Here is a 20316-nt window from a genome sequence, read left to right as displayed (position 1 = left end):
ATGATCTAGTAAATCAACTGTGCTTAAAGTGTCAGTGACAAATAAGGATGATGTCCACAGCTTTTGGCAGGAAACTGTAGACAAATCATAGCATAAGTTCTTAAGATTTTGGAGGAAAGCTGTGCTATCTTCTATAGATAAGTCCTCTCCTTTTGAGAAATAGATTTGGCCTTCTATAGGGCCTAGTAAAGACTGAATTTGGGGGCCACCAAATTACCCTGCAACCTGAACTTCCTATTATGTATTGAGCATTATCTGACACATCCAGTCATTAAGTTTAGAATGCACAGAAGTTTTTCACTATCAAAATCAAGCAGTGTATAAGGGATAGCACCCCAAGAGACCCAGAAGGCACAAGTAAGTTACATGAAGAAGTAGCTCAAAAGCCCACTGTCTCAGCTCCTGCTATACTGCCTTCCATCCCCCAACCTGCACATGTGGCCTCATGAAGAATTCTGCTGCTATTACATAGCAGACAAAAAGACTTTGGTCTGGTATATAAATGATTCAGCATCACATGTGGGTACCACCTGCAAGTGGACAGCATTAGCACACAGACTCCTTTCTGGAACCTCCCCCAAAAGGCAGTGGTAAGTGAATTCCTTCCAGTATGCATTATCTAGCAAATCTGATTGTTCCTCTTGTTTTGAAGGAGAAATAGCCAAACAAATATAGAGTGATATGTGAGTTGTGAACCAATGGTTTGGCTGGTTGGTCAGGAACCTGGAAGGAACATAATTGGAAAACTAGTGACACATCTCAATTTTTTTGAATGGGAAAAAGTGTGAAGATACTTGTGTGCTGTGTGAATGCTTACCAATAGTGAACTCATCAGAAAAATATTTTAATTGTGAAGTAGATAGGACTACTTATTCTGTCAATATCAGTCAGTCTGTCTAATGGCTGTCATTACCCGTTGTGTTTGTGAGCAAAGATTCCATGGTGGTAGGGATGGAGGTTATGCACAAACTTTCACTCATCAAGACTCATCTAACTATGGCCACTGCCAAGTGCCCAGGCTCCAGCAGAAGAGACCAACACTGAGTAACTGATATAACACTATTCCCTGGGCTGATTAGCCAAGTATCTTGTGGCAGGTTGATTATATGGACCACTACCATTATGGTGAGTGATTTATTCTTATTGAAATAGAGACTTTCTCTGGATATGAACTTACCTTCTCTGCATGCAGTGCTTCTACCAACACTATCATCTGTGGATTCACACAATGCCTTATCCACCATCATGGTATTTCACAGAGCATTGATTCTGACCAAGGAACTCACTATGCATCCAAAGAAGGGTGGCAATGGGCTCATTCTCATGGAATCAACTGTTCTTACCATGATCCCCACCATCCAGAATCCACTGATTTGTGAGTGTGGCAAATAACGTTTTGATGTTTATAGTTCTAGCTATTTAGCAACAGCTTTCAGGGCCGGGGCAGATTCTGTAGAATGCTTTATATGTCCTGAAACCATATCTAATTAGCGGTGATCTTTATCCTATAGGTAGGATGCATAGTTCCAGGAAACAAGGAGTGAAAATGGAAAAGACCCCATTACTCATAGTAGCCTATTAGCAAAATCTTTGATTCTGTTTCCTACAACTTTATGTTCTGCTGGTGTATATTTCTTACTTTTAATGAAAAAAATATTTCTACCAGGCGCCATAATGAGCCAAAGACTACTGTCTAATCACTTTGGACTCCTCATGCCTCTTAATCAGAATGCAAAGAAGAGAGCTACTGTGCTGTGCTGTAAAGCTGACTGGTCCTGACTACCAAGGGAAATTGGACTAATACTCTATAGGCAAGGAGGAATATGTCTGGAAAACATCCCTTAGGACATCTGTTATTATTATATCTGGTGATTAAAGTCAATGGAAAATTATGACAACACTGTCCTGGTAGAAATACTGAAGATCAGAGTTATCATCACACAAGGTAAAAGAAAAAAAACAATTACCTTGTGGAAGGCAAAGGAATATAGATTGAATGGTAGGAAAAGACTGTTACAAAGGTCAGTTTGATCATGTCATTAGCATTCCCTCCTTAATTTGCTATGCCTGTGTTCTATATGTGTGTAGAAAATATTTTTCCCTTCCTTATTCATTTATCACGTAATATGATATGCAAAGATTTTATATCACAATATTTAAGTATTATTAATTCTATGTTATAGTATTTAAGCTATTGGATGCTAAAGAGAAGAATAATTATCATTGAAGAATTTTACTTCCTCTTCTGGAGAGGAAGGTAGTATATTTTCAGATGAAAGCAGAATGGTTATCACAGTCAACTTCACAGATGGATGCAGAGTATCGGTGAGGGACTGGTTTCAAACACTATGCCCCAGGTTACCAAAATCTGCATATGTTCAAGTCCCTTAGCGTCTACATATAACCTATGCAAATCTTCCTATGCATTTTAAATAATTTATACATTATTTATATATCTAATACAATGTAAGTGCTATGTAGAGCATTGTTACACTGTGTTATTCAGAAAATAATGACAAGAAAAATGTCTGTACAAGCTTAGTAGTGAGGCAGTTTTTCCTAATATTTTTTTCATTCTGTGGTTGGTTGAACGTACAGTTGTGGAATCTGTGGTTACAGATGTTCATTTTCATTATGTTAATCAGAATTATGATCTTTGTATCGTCCTTGTTTATAAATTAAGTATGACTTGTGGAGATGCTTCTGGGTGTGAAGGTAACAAGGATTGGACGGACATGTGATTTTATGTATCAATTTGACTAGGCCAGAAATGTGGTTAAACATTTTCTCTAGATGTTTCTCTGAGGGTATTTCTGAAAGAGATTAACATTGAATCAGTAGACTGAATAAAGCAGATTGCCCTCCACAATGTGGGTGGGTATAATTCAATCTGTTGAGTGCTTGAATGGAACCAAAAGGTAGAGAAAGGAACGATTCAATCTGTCTGGCTGACGGTTTCATTTGGGATATCAGTCTTCTCCTGCACTTAGGCTGGGACTTGAATCACGAGCATAACTGGCTCTCAGGTCTTTGGATTTGGCCTGAAATTTACAGCATCAACATTCCAGTCTTAAAGCCTTCTGACTTGGACTAGAACTTATACCACCAATTTTTCTTGCTCAGACCTTCACACCCAAACTGGAAATACACTGCCAGTTTCCTGGATCTCCATCTTGCAGATAACAGCTCCATAATTTCATGAGCTGTATTAATCAGCTTTTCATTGCTGTGACCAAAATACCTGACAACTTGAAAATATTTCTTTGGGGCTCACAGTTTCAGAGATCTTAGTTTGTGGTTGGTTGACTCCATTTCCCTGGGTCTGACATCAGACAGAATATCATGGTGGAAGGGCATGATGGAGGAAAGCTTCCCAGCTGTTGGCAGCCAAGAAGCAGAGAAAGAGAGAGGATGGTGGAAGGTGAGGAAAGGACTTACGTGCAAAGAACCAGGAACAAAATATAATCTCCCAAGAACACACCCCCAGTGGACTACCACCCTGTAGTTCATTCAAGCTATTAATCCACCAAGTGGATTAATCCACTGATGAAGTTATAGTTGTCATCATTGCCTAAAACTCCTACTTCTGAGCCTTCCTGTACTGGAGATCATGCTTTCAAAATATGAGGTTTTCAGGGATCATTTATAGTTCAAACTGCAACATGAATAATTCTGTAAAATAAATATCTTTATCTCTCATCTCTCCCCTTCTTCCATACACATACAAAACACACACACACTCACACATACACACATACAGAAATATGTATATAAGAAGTGATCTAATTCTTCCAAATATGCTCCATGTGCCTAAATACCACCCCCTTACCCCCAGTAGTCTATTCCCCTGGATGGATTAATCCATTGATGAAATAGGTGCCTCATGATCCAATAACTTCCCAAAGGCCTCACCTATGGACATTGTTGCCCTGGGAAACAAACCATAAGTTTTGATAGGACATTCCATAAAATGTACAACCTCTACAGTGTACATAAACTGTGGACTTCAAATGCAACGATGTATAAGAGCAGGTTCATTGCATTGCATTAGATGTACTATTGTAGTGTGGGATATTCACATTGGGGAAAGAAGTTCATGTATGGGGCAAGGATACAATGAAACTCTGTATATCTTCTGTTCAATTTTGTTGTGAAACTGAAACTACTTTAGAAACTAAATTGTATTTTTAAAAGTGAATGTTAGGAGGGAAAAAAAGTAAATGTTAGGCTGCCTGGGATTCTCAATGAAGATGGTCAGATTTTTTTGAAAATCTTAATGTTCAAATTGCATATTTAGTCATCAGTCACTTGCACAGTGATGAATAATAAAAGAAAGAATGTGACACTAAATTAGAGCATTTAATATTAGATAATAATGAAACATATCTTCAAAATAAAGTTAGTGTAAGAGAGAATGGGAAATAATATAATTTTAAAACAATATTAAGGATTCTGAACTATGTTAGAGAAAATTAGTATAGATCTATCATTTAATAATGCTTAATCATGTAGATAATTAAATTTGGGCTCTAGAAATTGGGAATAAAAAAGGGAAAGAACTTTTTTTAAGTAAGGATATATTTTTAACCACATATTTTAGTCATTTTAAACTCCTAGGAATTTCAATACTTTAATGGATTCAGCTATCTCTAAATGTTTTTAAGTATGTAGTGAATTCTCTGGAGACCCTGTAAAATAGTCTGTTAACATATTCATTGTCTTTCTAAGATAAGTTCACTATAGCTAGTCTATTAGTCTGTCTTGTGATTTATTTCAAAGACAAAATGAATGTCTTCGTTTTTCAGTCATGACTATTAAGTCCTGATTTTTAATCAAAATTTGAGAGCAATTATCATCTATTCAAATGCCTTCATTCCCTTTCCTAGATATTTTTCCTTCTGAGAGTAAATCCTACTTGACACCATCATTAGAAACAATGTATAAGTAATTATATTTGGACATATTCCCTTTTCTAATCTCAGTTTTTTAAAATAGTATCTTAATAATCAACACTGAACATTTTTAGATAAAGAAAAATCTTGCTGATGTTCCAGGAAAGGCTTGGTTTTGACGTTTTTTCTCTTTCATTGTATTCTTCTCCTACTCCTGGATGTTTTCAAAGAATTTCAAAAGGCAAATATACATGTATCTTCACAATATAAATAGAAGTCCACCTATGTGTGATATGTGGCTGAAACAGAGGTTCATATCCCAAAGCTGAGACAGAAGCCATCTGTATGACGGAGTATTTACAACAAGAGGCTCAGTAAATATTTAAATCATAAGAAACTATGGCAGGGACAATTATCTGTGGCAAACACATAAATAAACAGTGCTGCCTCCTGAGCCTTAACTTTACTAACAATAAGATGAAAGCAAAACTATTTGGCTCTAGAATAGTGATGATTAAGTTGGGAAAATTAAGTAAAAGTTTATTACTAATTATAAAATGCCATCTAAATATTGGAGAGCATAAGAAGTAATAGTTTTACAACCTGAGAATTGAGAGAGAAATTAGGCAAGCCAAGCAAGAGGAGGAAAAGGAAGAGGAAAGCACTGGCTGTACATCTAAGACTTGAATGAAAGTGAGGGCTGCATGAAATTCTTTCATCACAAATTCTTTATTATGTATGAGTGTCTGTTATGGTGCCATAAAACATAAAAATAGTAAAGCCTGTGAAAACTGCAACACAAAGAAAGAAGCCAAGGAAAGAATATGAATAATTTAATCAGATAAATTCAAGTTCATCCCCAGTTCATTTGCCTTTTATTCTTCATTTCAGTTAGTTACATGTCCATCGGTTATCACCAAGGTTGTGCATGCATCTTGAAATGTTCACAAAAGGTCCACGATACAGGGGGTCATAGTTAGGTTATATATTATATTCAGAATCCCAGGGGAACTAATAGAGTCCAGAAATATTGATTATGCAAGATGAAAAATTCTTATATAGTTTCAACTGCAACAGTTTTAAAGACAAGTACAAGCTTCATTTGCCACAAAACTCACAAAAATTAATTGATTGAAGAATATCTCTTTTATGCAAAATATACATTTTACGATATAATTTGATTAATATACTGCTATATACTGACATTGTTCCTTGATCATTTAATAAAAAAATACTTTCATTGCCAGAATTTTATATTTCTTAATATTTATAATTGAGGTAACAACGACAAAAGACTTAAAACTACGAATACTGTTCATGAATTTCTTTTAAGCCATAACAATTTTCCAGAATGAAACAAATATGTGACTAAAAATAGGTCAGTTTTGATAAATAGACAAGTAAAAAGGTTGCAACATAATTGACAAGCTGATAACATAAGAGGTTTATAAGAGAACAATATAGTCAATGCTTATGAATCCAACCCATACAGTAGAAATAAGAGAAATTAAAACAGACCTATACTAAATCAGTATTACTGCCTTGTATAATTCACAGCACAACCTATAGCAGGCCCATGAGGAGTAATTCAAAGCAGCATGGGCTTTACTTGAAGCTTCAAAGATGTTAATCATGAGTTTGGCTTCCCTTGACGTGGGATGGCCAAGGGCATTGACCCATGCATACGTGTTGGTATTTACAGTTGTTTCATGGACACTGGTCAGTCCTACAAGCAGAACACTCATATGGGGAGCACCAGATGAGTTCCAGCCACAGTCCTTTTATAAGCTTTAATAGCCTCATGAAGACGCGAGGACCTCCTCCACGTGTAACTTGGTCACATCAGGGCACATGCTGCAGCAGAAGCCTGTTTCCAGTACAATCCTTGGTATGGCTAAATTCCACTGTCCCTTTTTCAGCAGTCAAAAATCCATGATAAATTCTGTACAACACTGCAGTCAATAACAGCAGCACCAGACAGCGTATTAATTCCTTTACCATAAATCTGTGGGTAATTACAACACTCTATGTATGGTTTTTATCAAAATGATCATAGTATCTCTAAATATAGATATTTCGTCTGGGTAAATACATTGTTGTACAAGATCTCTGACATGCAGGTCATGCTGTAGGTCTCAGGGATATAGAATAATAGATATTTCTTGGCCAATAATAAAAATGACAGTTGTCTTCCTATCAAAAAATAACCATGAGAATTAGGAATTACTCTATAATCTCAAGGATCCTAAGTGCCTTAAAAATATATTTTTTTAATTTCTCAGTTTATCTTATGGCATTTTCTTCCCTCACATGCCCGATACACCAGACACACTAGTGCTATTGCATTTGGTAGGGATGTGTAAACAGACTTTCTTCTACTCAGACTAAGACTCCCTAGGGATTTTGTTGGCGTGTAGTGACGAATGCTGGTTGCTAGGTAGTAGAAACTGACACTGCAGCAGGCAACCAAGTGCTGTGGTGAGATTGCTGCTTAAATCCTGCTTGTCGAAAATTTTCACAGTGCAATTAGCTTAGGTAGTTTACAGGGCATCATTAATTTGTACACAAAGCAGAGAGGCTGCTCCAAATAGCAAAGGAGACAGGGAGACGGGATGAGGGATCCACTACTGAAATCATGAACACTTTCTCAAGGCATTTCTACAATTCATGGAGACAGATGGCAAATACAGTTAGGACAGGGAGCTAAGACAGACGGAAACAACATACAAGACAAAGCACCTGATTAAACACTGCATGAAAATCTGATTAGTCCTTTGATTCAGAATTTTAAGGCTAGTCAAAAAAGCCTCCTGTGAACACCAGTGACCTTTGACATTTGCACAAAAATTAATAAGTAAAAATAAAGGAAGGGGCCAAAAGACACGAGAGCTTTGGGTGATATTTGGCACTCTGTCTCTGAAAATGATGACAAATTCTGGGACAGGAAAAAAAAGAAAAGAAAATGACTCCAGTACCAAGCAGTAATTCCTGACTAAACAATGCAAGCCTGGTTGGCAGTTACCTTTCTCTCATGTTTTGTGCCTTCCCCAAGTCATTAAGTAAGAGATCTGGCCTCAGCTTGCGTGTAACCAGTAATGACAACCTCTTTGCAGTTATCTGTGTACAAACAACCAAAGACATTCAGAACTCCGATATAGCACTTTTGAAGTCAATCAATTAAGAACTTAAGCTATTTTAAACAAATATTTTTATCAAAGAATACGGAGAAAAGAAACATCAAGGAAAAATTCACCCTCCTTGTCCCACAATCCATGCAGAACAGTCGACCAGTGAGTGATTGCATATCAGGAGGATGGTTCGATGAACGTACACATATCCTGAGCCATCCACAGTTCCCAAACTGCAACACTGCTTTCAGATGATAGAGACAAGATGGTCCATGCATATGAGCTGACCAGAGTCATTATTTTGTGCAATCGAGATAGGATCCCAGACATCTTCAGAATGATTTAGAGTCACAAGAAATGAAGTTCCAGTGAAGTGGTTGGCATTTGGATGCACACTGTTTTAAATATATCTCCCTGAAATATGTTTATGTATTAGTATACTGGCCAATATCTGACACTAGCTGTCATTTTATTGCAAACAGAAATCAGGGCAATTAATATGGAGAAGTAGTAGCACTACTTTAGATAATCTTTGAAGCCAGAATAAGATTTGTTAGCTACTCAAGTGGCATTTCTGAATTCAAATAGTAGTATCATGCAGGACTTACACTGTATTAATGGAACCTGAAGTAACTCTACATTTAATTATTTCCATTACGGGGTAAACAGTACTTGAGTTAATACAATTTAGCTGACTGATGCAGTTTGGTTTACAAGATAGATGGGATGGGAGATCGAGAGCGCCTCAGAGGACAAGGAGAGTTGTAGGGTGATGTTACTGGAGAGAGCCTCAGAGCATTGCCTGCCAAGCCCGCTATGTTGTTTAAGCTTCGGGATTTTTCATATCCTTTTATGAAAAAATGCACAGACGTCAGTTGAATTCAACCAGAAAATAGACAGAGACAAACAATACCATGCAGGGTAATCAAATGTGCTATTTTTGAGCTCAAAGAATTTGTTTATAAATAACTCAATATTAAAACAATTTATAAATCTAAAAAAATGAAATTCACTAAAGATGTCATCCCCCCCAAAATTAAAACAGCTATCACAAATATTCTCACCCACATTATGGCTAGTATTGACCTAATTTTGGCGTATAGAATACCAGAATGCTTGGGAATTGGGCAAAGCAATTTAAGTAAGATATGGATTTCATGTTTTTAAATTTCAGAATGTTTTTCTGAAAATAAAAGAAAAAAATGAGCTATTTTTTCTCTTCATTTTATTACTTAGTAAGCTAATAAATTATGCCTAACTTGAAGTGGACAAATCTTTTTCCAGCATATATTTTTTCAGCTTTATAGGGTTAAAAGGATGATTCTTAAATAATGGCATTCAGTGCCATTATCCAGGTGGTAAAGAATGGAATGCCCAGGACTCATCATCTGGATGAAATTAAAAGTAAATTAAAAATGAAGTAAAAGAATTATAAATTGAGTCATAATTTCAGTGAAATAAATCTGAATTTGACAACATACTGTTTTCAGCTAACTTTTTCTCCTTCCCCTTGCACCCAGGAATTATAAAAAATAATAATAATAGTTTAATTCACCTTTTCTTGCCATTATCTTTCTTCCTAATCTTTTGCTGAAAATTGCCATGGACAAAACAGCCTCTCACAAACATTAGCCCAAAGGCTTTCCTTACCCACTCAAGCAATCCCCATCAAGGGATACATATAGTTTCTTTTATTATAAAATATTAGAGATAATTAAATGAGATGGGGAGTGCCTAGTATAAAGTTAGAAGGAGGACAGCTATTGACTAAAAAATAGCAATCATATTACACAGCTTCAGAAATGAGCATTCTTATAACTCTGTAGAACAATTGTTATTGAGCAGGAAAATGAACATCCTTTTGGGCAACCAAAGTTGATCAAGTCCACACAATTCCAGTGAACTCTTTGTATCCTTAAGGCTACATAACATACTCTTTGGGTTCTCGTTAGCCCACAGTGTACTTGCTGATCATGGAAGAAAAAAATGAGTCTTGTGCTTATTTTTATGTTATTTGCAGCTACTTATTTCTTTAATTATTTTTCATAATCCCTCCAGAGAAGAACCATTGCTATTCCTCCTCCTTTTGCTGGAAGAGGAGAAGTGGCTTCTTTGATTCATTGATATATGAGAGTCCAAGACAGATATGGATATAGATTGCAATGTGAGCTCTATGACAGAGTAAAGCTGGACTGATTAGGAAAGGGAATATGAACACACTCTTTCCACATACACATCAGCATACATGACATGCATTTTATTTGGTTCTTAAGAGCATGTGCTTATTTAGAACAATGTAAAACTTACTGTATATGTACTATCCATGAATAGTTTTATTGTAGCTAATATGCTTTCTTTTAAATTAAAACATAGGTAGTAGATATAAGGAGATTGTTTTTAAAGGAACCTTTAAATTTTCTTAAAACTTATGCCTAAATACCTTCATATTTGTAGGTTAAACAAATGCAATTGGAATCCAGTAAATTTTCATACACAATTATAAGGGGGAAGATTTAGAACTCTAAAATAAAATCAGTAGAGAGACCAAATTTAAAGGTACATGAAGGTATTCTACACAAAATAAATTTCTGAGTAGAAAAAAAGAATTTATAACCTACATTAAAGGAAAAAGAAGAAGAAATAATGAATTTATGGTAGATATGAAAGATAACACACTAAAATGTTTAAGTAAGTTACCAGGAATGTTACTAGGTCTAGAAGAAAAAACACATAGCTATTAAAAAAATAAGCAAGAACGAAAAAGAGTTGACACAATAAGGAATGACAAAGCCTAAAAAGCTCATGGATAAGTTTCAGATTCTCACTGATAGAAAGAATCTGTGTTTGTGAAATTAAGTTGCATGTACAACTGTTCCATGCAAACTAAATATCTTATTAATTGCTTTGCTCATGAAACTTTTCAATTTTACAGTAAAACTTTAGATTTAAATCATACCTTATAGTTTGCATAATTTTTATAGACAGTTTAAAATACAAAATATTATCTGAAATGGAAGTAAAATTCTGGCAAGGTCCTTAAATACATAATCTTGGTATGAACATGGCATATAATACTTTATTGGATGATGCACAAAAATGTAGGTATTTTAATCACATATATATAAAAATGTATTATATATGTACACAAATAAACATGTACATATACATAGTAAGTTAAGAAGTGCACTTCACTTAGAAAAGTATGTTCAGTATGTTAGTATTATTATAATTATTTAATGTATGTACATATATGTTGCTCAAATACTAGGGTAGGATACTAAGTATCTCCAAAAATATTTTAAACACTTTGCATTATGTAAATGTATAGTAGTAAACAACCAAATCCATTTAGATGATTGAAGTACATTTTGGTTTAAGTAACATATACAAACAATGAAAGTAATTAGAATGGAGAAGAATCCAAAATATTTCTTATCAAAAAACCAAAAAAAAGTGTCCTTTGTACTCTTTTGAGCCTTAAAGATGTAAAAGCAAATGATCAGAAGAAATGAAAGAGGAGTATAACATAAGTAGTGAGATATTTAAGAGAAAGAGGCCATCACAAAATAAATAGTGTACACTTAAAAGGGTAATGAACTAACAGGGAAAACCGGAAATGAATAACAAATATGCACATTATTTTAAAAATCCAGTTGCACTAAAATGAAAGTTTGATTAGTTTTTCATTCGAATTTAGTCAGTTTTCATAAGAAATCATTATAGATGTTTTTTTTATTATGCTATTTAAAAAAACACCTGCCCATCCATTTTTATTAATTCAACAAATATTTATATTCCTCTGTGTCAGGTCTTATTTAATGCCTATTAGAACTAGTAATTTACTTAAAATTATGTTTATTGGTCCTAAAGAAAAATTCTATACACACATTTTCAAATATAGATGTGACTTTTCAAGTGATTGAAATATAGATATGGCTAAGGATCTTGCACCTTCAAATCCTTGAGACATTTGGATAAACTATTAACAAAAACAACCCACATATTGGATGAAAGATTTAGAGTATGCTCAGTACTTTGAGAAGAAAAATACCTTATAATTTTTTTTAGTCATAAATTGCCTATCAAATTTATTCATAGAACCAGTTAGTGTGTTTCACTTGTCATAATGAAAAGATAACTTCAAAAGATTGTTGAATACATTATATTAAAATAATTAGATGAGTGATTTAATATTTACATATTACATTACAACTTCTCCCATAGGCAAATGACAAGCCAAAGAAAGGAAGAAAAAAGGTGAAATGCCTTTCAGAGATGACAACCAAGTATGTTATTATGATAGGTATTTCAAAATGTTTATAGGGAGAGAAGATGTAATAGAGGTAAAGAGCACCATATGCTGTGTCTTTCCCAGAAAATGATGAATGAGCATTTTACATCATTTCATATTATTTCCAGAACTTACTTAATTGCTAGGTCACCTGTTAGGGTCTGATTAAATGCATGCCTACCTTTCCTGATCCCTCCATCAGATGCACACGTGTAATCACCTGTCGTCAGTAGGAAACATGTTTCCCCTCTTCTGTTTTTGTCTCTGGTACTAGAGCGTCTGATGGGGAGCCTTTCTGGGGGTGACAATGGCGGCTCACTTCCTGTACTGTCGTCACCTGATAACACTGGTCACAGCGCCATGCCCATTGACAGACAGTGACGGATGAGGAAATGAGACAGTACAAAGAGTTTACACTGAATGCCCATAGTACAGTCACTCGATATACAAAACACAATAATCACATCACGATAAGAAAAATAATTTTCATCACTCATCACAAAGAAAAAAAAAACTACATGGAGCAAATGGAAAGATATTGAAAAAGAGAAAAATGTTCTTTCTGCAATAGTAACTCTTTTTTTGGATTTTGTCTAAAAGAAAATTGGCTTTCACACAACTGGTATGGACTCAAAATAACTGGGATAATGAATTAGCACACATATTTGTTATGAGCTAGCCATTTACTATGAATAGGAGTTGTTTTAAAATGGAGTATAGTTAGGGGAAAACTCTTCAAGTAATTGTTTTTGAAGTTCCTTAAGACACATACTTTTATCATTTTCTTGAAAATTTCGTGAAAGTAATTTTCCCCAAAAATCTTAATAAAAATAATTCCAAAGCACAAAACTTTATGTCCAGGTACTCTATTTTGAAATAGCAAAATATTTTTGAGCATTGAGTGAAACAAGATAGACTTCTTCAAATGTCCTTGAAATAGCTATCTGTTTACTTCTGTATGCTTGCCAAAGACTTTCACATCCTATCAGCCTGGATACTAGCTTGTCATTGCAGTGCTTACCCGAGATGAGAGTGTGTCCTCTTTTCTCCATGCCCTTCTTAAGGGCTCTGCATATTCTGAGAACTGTCTAATGAGAGCAGAAATACCAACTAAACTCCCCCTTTCATGAAGACATTCTAAACAGTTTTTGGATATATACTGACAGAATTCACATAGCAGTCTATTAAATGAACATAAGGACTCTGACTAAAAAATTTTAAAAGGCAATTGAGCTCCCACCACAGTGTTTTTCTGTTTGACTCATAAAAATTCATGGAAGCTAAGGAGGGGCCTATAAAAATAACACCTGCTTTTTTTATTTGTTTGCTTCATTCATTGGTGTTATTTCTAAATGCTGCAAAATTATTCACATGGGCTCATCATAAGTCACTTTTGCTACAAGAAAATGAAGAATTCTGCTTCAATTACAGGGAATGCATATACCTTAAATTTTCATAGTTGGATAAGAAACTAGTCAAACCATTGCTCTACAAAACCTTCCATCTGAACCAGTTAAAATAGACTAGAATTGACACTATTGACTATCACTTTGGCATACTGAATGTCACCTTAGAGTCAATTAAATCTAGTTTACCTATGGCAACGGAGGAAAGGAGGGATTCAGCTAATCTCAAGCAATAAATTATCCAAAATTCAATCCTGGAATAGAGCAGAGCTCAATGCATAGTGCATTAAAAAAGGAAATCCACAAAAAAAAAAAAATCATCTTTGTTCATCCAAAGCAGGTCATCTGTGCCCGAATAATGGTGTGTGATTATATTACATACCATCTCACCTTACCAAAAGGGTTATATTTAGTTGCCCTATCTAATTTTATAATGTTAAAAATTTAGTCAATCCTTCAGAATATTACTAAAAAAGACATTTGTTATTGAAAGAGTTATCTTCCATATCACCTCTTTGGTGGTTGGGCCTTTGATATGCAAGCATCCATTTCTCTTAATTAACTGCTTCTTGTGAGTTAGGTTGAGATGCAGAGCACCATGTGGCAGAGATAAAACTGAGACAAACACACCAAGCCAAACGATATGGAGATCAACGTTTTGAGAATGAAGGATGAAAAATGGCCAATATCATACCATCACGTCGTGCAGAGAAACAAAGAAACATTGGCACAGAAGCAACAAACAGGCAAAAGAAAATATTGGCACCATCAGCAAAGGGCATTCCCACTAAAGCAAGAAAACTCTATAGACCAGCTATGTTCACTTCTATTGGGGGTTCATTTAGAAAAGCTGCAGTCTAGTTGTCTACAGGCCTGACATAAACACACATTTTATGAAGGAATAGGACTGAAAACTCATAAACATTTGCAGAAAATGAGAATAACTACCTTCTTCCTAAGGGACATACTGGTCTATAAAGTATTTAATGACATGCATTTGAAATTGTGCCTTACCTGATCTGTTATGTTCCAGGAGTCGGTTGTCTTTGCCCAGACATGTGTCACTCTGTGTGCTATTGCAGGCCACATTTAACTCTGTCTTGCAAAATGTAGGTGAGCTTGCCTGAGGGGCAGGAGGAATGTGCTTCTTTCTTTTTCTTGGAAGTTTCTGCTTCGCCATTGCCAAGGAGTAGTACATTCCAAAATTGTTGACAATGACAGGCACCGGCATGGCTATTGTCAGCACTCCAGCCAGAGCACACAAGGCTCCCACTAGCATCCCTGACCATGTTTGGGGGTACATATCTCCGTAGCCCAAAGTAGTCATGGTCACCACAGCCCACCAAAACCCAATGGGAATGTTTTTGAACTGCGTGTGCTCACTAGCTGAAGGGTCGTTAGGTTGAGCTCCCACTCTCTCGGCATAGTAGATCATGGTAGCAAATATCAAAACTCCTAGAGCCAGGAAGATTATCAGCAGCAAAAATTCGTTAGTGCTAGCTCGAAGAGTGTGTCCAAGCACCCTCAGACCTACAAAATGGCGGGTGAGCTTGAAGATTCTCAGGATCCTCACAAACCTTACCACCCTGAGGAAGCCAAGGACATCTTTAGCAGCTTTGGATGACAGCCCACTGAGTCCCACCTCTAAGTAGAAGGGTAGGATTGCCACAAAGTCAATGATATTCAAGAGATTTTTGATGAACTCAAGTTTATTGGGTGAAAAGACAATACGGACTAAAAATTCAAAAGTAAACCACACCACACAGACTCCTTCCACATATGTCAAGGCAGGATCCGTTTCAATTTCATACTGTAGAACAACACTTGTGCCATTGATGACTGGTTCTGTCTTGTTTTTAACGATATTGAAAGCTTCATGTGTCTCCAGGCAAAAGGTTGTGATTGAAACCAAGATGAAGAATAAGGAAGCAAAAGCAATAAACTGTAGAGAAAAAGAAAGAAAAAAAAAAGAGTGATCTGAATCCTAATATACTTTGATCCAAATCTAAGTGCATTGATCACTGTAAATAAAAACAAAAATCAGTGTATCTGGGGATTTCGCTTAGATGCTACTCAAATAAAAAGAAAAAAATGGATAGGCAACATTAATTAGAGTGCACATGCAATGTTTCAAGAGTTTTCTGATTATATGAGGTTTTCCTTTATGTTGGAAAATAATTTATTGAAACATTCGTATGAGAAAATAAAACCTGTTAAAGCAGCATAAAAATGACTCTGAACAAATTTTTAAAAACAGCAGGCTGAAAAAAAAAGAAAGAAATTTAGACAATGGTTCTAGATATTATTTGTGATCATAGAACTTGTCATATATTAGATCAAGTTTTAAACCAATAAATATAAGGTTCATCATACACTGATGGAGATTTGGAAGTCACCCAAATTTAACAGAATCTCTCTACTTATAAATAAAATGCTCTAGATATTACCAGGAATAAACATGAAAAAATGTAGTATATGGCACCAATTAAATCCTATCAAATTAAAGTGCAGATTTGTCCAATACAGCAAATCTAGTGAGGAAAAGTAAGGAAACAAGACTGAAAGGAGAAAAACTGAATTACAGAAGGAATTAAAAGACATTTGTCTTCTACTGAAAAAGAACCTCAAAGTGTTAGAGTCACAAAGTTAAAGTTTTTAAAAAATTCAATTCTGTATTTCATGTCTTCAGTCAATAATATATTAATGGTCACATACCTACTCATACAGACTAATAATAAGAGATTCCCACTTATAGTTCTACCATTACCAGGCACTATTAAAAGCAGTTTACATGATTTATTTATATTAATCTCAACACTATTATTACCCCATTTTACACTTGAGGAATATCAAGCCTGGAGAGTTGAAGTCACTCTTCCTAAGTCATAAAACACAAAATGATAATCCTGAGAAACTAACCTGACAAGTTTCTGTCCCCTTACCTTACCAAGTTCTCAAATGTAGAATACAAATGTGTTGGAATTCATTTACTTAGGCTGGGATCACACACTTCTAATATTTAAGATCTAAAATGTGAAACCTAATTGTTGTAATGAAAGGCATTGCTGTAGCAGTATTCGAAGCTTTCAAAATAACTGGCAGACTTCTAGTGTGCTCTCAAAATGCTCTCAGATGTAGCATGCTAAATGAACAACATTCCTTGAACACCTAAACAAATGAAGTACTCACGAAAAAGAAATTGCCTGTCAAGTGGAAGGAAGCCTTTATTGAAATAATAGGGTGTAGGGTGTATCCAAAACCCAAAGTGGAACCCCAGGATCTGCTCCTCAAGCATGCCACTGAGAAGAGATGATCCAGCTTTTAAGATGGAAATTGCCTCCTTTTTCACCTGGTTGAGTTTCTTTATGTGAGGACTATGCAAAAGGACTAAATAACCAGGATTGTGCTACCCACCTTAAAGATAAGCACCCTAAATTATGGAACTGTTTCTGAGTTGTGTGCCGGTGGGTACATCAGGATTATGGAATCATATGACTGCCATTTTCATGGCTTTGACTTGCTTTCCCATGAACATCTTCTAACTGTCTTTGTAGCATTATGATCCAGCCATTAACTTTTCCAGATGAATTGTGAGATAGTAAGTAAGTTTTCACTCAATTTTCTCTTTGTGCAAATAAGTGCACAGTTCTTAAAATCAACTAGGTATTGTTAAGACTTAGTATAATTGGGCTGGGGATGTGGCTCAAGCACGCTCACCTGGCATGTGTGCGGCCCAGGTTCGATCCTCAGCACCACATACAAACAAAGATGTTGTGTCTGCCGAAAACTTAAAAAATAAATATTAAAATTCTCTCTCTCTCTCTTAAAAAAAAAGATTTAGTATAACAAATATTAGCACCTTAAAAGGTGGTATCTTTTAGGGAAAGAATCAATTATTCTGGATCATAAATTGTTTCATAAACCACTCCTAATTTTGTCAATAGAATTTAGAGTTGCATTTATTTCTGATTCAACCCCAAATCTTATATTATTAGAATTCTAATGATACAAACTTATGGACCTTTCCCATCCTGGGTCCCCACTATTCACCATAGTCTTCAGCATTTCAGGCTAAATATCAAAACTTTTAGTGTACAAATTCTATCTGTGAGGCAATTGGAGAATATAAGACACCTAAACTGCAATTTTCTTTTATGTTTCTATTTTATTTGGTCATTATTTTTTTCCACTAATTCTGTACTTTCAAACTCTGCCTACATTCTTATGGTGAATTTGAAACTTCCCAGGGGTTTTCTCTTTCAAAATCAATCTCAGTGTGCCTGCCTATATCCACACATCAGAAATAATTTTATGGTGCATATTGATACTTATAAAATACTGAGTGAGACCTTTGCTCATCAGAAAATTTCCTACCACTCATTCATTCAATAAATGAGTACCAGGTGCCTATGCCGTAGGTTCTTAAATTAACAGCAGTTGATAAGACACAGTCCCTTCTTTTTAGAAATTCATAGTGTACCAGGGACATAGGTATGAAATTCATTCATCAACACAAAAGTTATATAATTAAATTGTCATAAATGTGATGAAGAAAAAATGCAGGATACTTTGAAAGGATCAAAAAAGAACTCTATTTAGCCTGAGAGGTCATTGAAACCTCTGACAAAATGTCTACAAATTGAAATTTGAGGCATGTATAGAAGTCACCCTGATGGAAAGGGAAGATTTGTACATCCCATGGTAGAAAAATATTTTTTAAAACTTCTAGATTTTTTTGATACTACTTTCTCAATTGATCCTTGGCTGTAATATTACAGAGCCACAGATTTTTTCATATCTCCCTCTATTGTGTAGACTGTGATGTCTACATTCCAATCTAGCATGGAGACTCTGCCTTTTTAAAAGGATTACCCTATTATTGAGGAAATTTTAATATATCAGAATTATTAGCTGGGTCTTAACATAAGGCTATAAGGTCACATTAGAGAAGTCTAATTACTGGCTGTTGGGTTTTGTTGCACTATAGAATTCTCTTCTCTTAAACTATTGTACCAGCCACATTGTTTGATATGTGAAAATAGGAGGTAGCTATTTCAGTGGTTTTTAACTTAAAGCATTATACAAATTTTAGAACATATGTATGTGTATATTTTTGATAGTTATCAATTCAATATGAGCTTTAGAACCTGATGTTTATGTTCATTAAAGAAGCCATTACATTGTGAGAAGGTCAACAGAATCTTTGTGGTTGGAATGTAGTGTCTTGATTCATCTTATACTTGGAAACAATTTACGATTTCTACCCTGGAAGAGCAAGGTGGTACAAAGGTTAGATTCATTAGAATATACCCAAAGAGTGTACACAAACGTGAATCCCTCACATGAGACATCAGACCTTATTGTGTGGAGAGAGGGAATCTGTTTTAACAAGCTTCCCAAGGGGATGCTATGCATACTAAAGTTTGAAAACAACTTCTAGTGTGCTTTTCAGAAGATTGATAATATAAGTTATTAAATGCATTGGAACAGGTTTCAAATTACAAGCAATTATAGCCCCTTAAGAGAATCATCCTGAAGTCTTCATAGTAATAACTCTCCTCTTTCTAAGAAAAGCGATGTTTTGTGTGTGTTTATGTGTTCATGTGTATTTTGACCTATTTATGATTTCTACACAAATGCTTATGAGTGGAATACATTGTCTGAATAGCTTATAAATATATTCAATTCTAAGACACAAAACTTTAGAGACCAAGTGTTGTCTGTTTTTATAAGTCATTTGATACTTGTATTTATCAATATTAGCATTATTTAAAGAACCACATCATGTTTTTTCTATTTGTATAATCTCATTTGCTATTATGAAAGCCCTAAATATCTTCAGTTTTAAGTATTTATAAATCTGCAGGGCAGTGATATCACTATAATAAGAAAATAAAGAATGTTAAAGAAAAAAACTTTGTTTTTTGAGGACAAGACATAATCATCTCAGAAGTAGATGATTGTTTTGATTAAACAAAAACAGCTGGATGTATATTTTTCTCTGTGTAAAAACTAAGGATATTAGGCTAGAATGAGAAGGTTGTAAGACAGAACAAAAGTATGCTTCATAATAATATGATACACACTTGGAAGTTGGCTTCTATCGGCTTACAAATGGGAAATTGCATGACCAGTTAAAAGCCTAAAGAGAAGGAAGAAGGAAAGCTCTAAAGAGAAAGAACAAGAGCCCATAACCCCTCCACACGGTGCAGAAGCCGAACTTCGGAGATTACTGAATTTTAAGATAATGCTTTACAGTTATGCCTTTATCAAAAGCAAATTGATGTTGATAATTGTGGGAGGCCATCCTCGCACATGATTTGAGTTACCTCCCTGGCTGGGTGAGAGGCGCTTAGACACAGCTGTGTCAGAGCTATTCCCCACTCTTTTCCAGGTAGGAGGGCTTGTCCTTGCAGAGGTGTGTCTGGCCACTGCCCCGAGACCCAATCATTGCCCCTGACCTTGGGATGCTGCCCCCCTTAACCTTCATTGGATGGGATTTTCCCCGGAATTTCTTGTTCCCCAATAAAAGTCCACTCCCTGGTGCGTTCTCTCTCTCTCTCTCTCCCTCTCCCCCCCTCTCCCCCCACCTCCCCTCT

The 20316-nt window shown here is 35.3% G+C and overlaps 1 protein-coding gene across 21 annotated transcripts in view; it reads right to left on the bottom strand.

Moving 5' to 3' along the window:
- Positions 1-5602: 5602 nt before the first annotated feature.
- Positions 5603-20316, bottom strand: part of Kcnc2 (potassium voltage-gated channel subfamily C member 2) — a 180440-nt gene continuing 165726 nt past the window's right edge. For 2 of the 21 annotated variants that reach the window (XM_015482985.2, XM_048804925.1), the window contains exons 3-5: positions 14732-15659; positions 12493-12657; positions 5714-8867 (exon numbers count right to left, since the gene is read on the bottom strand). In XM_015482985.2, coding sequence (XP_015338471.1) covers positions 8731-8867; positions 12493-12657; positions 14732-15659 — 1230 coding nt within the window. In that variant the 3' untranslated portion in view covers positions 5714-8730. Of the gene's footprint in view, positions 8868-12492; positions 12658-14228; positions 14333-14731; positions 15660-20316 lie in introns of those variants that run through there. The other 19 variants (XM_048804945.1, XM_048804964.1, XM_015482987.2 and 16 more) reach the window with 19 other exon arrangements.

Source organism: Marmota marmota, unplaced genomic scaffold (assembly GCF_001458135.2).
Source record: "Marmota marmota marmota unplaced genomic scaffold, marMar, whole genome shotgun sequence".
Lineage (NCBI taxonomy): Eukaryota > Metazoa > Chordata > Mammalia > Rodentia > Sciuridae > Marmota > Marmota marmota.
This window is presented reverse-complemented; position numbering and strand designations above follow the sequence as displayed.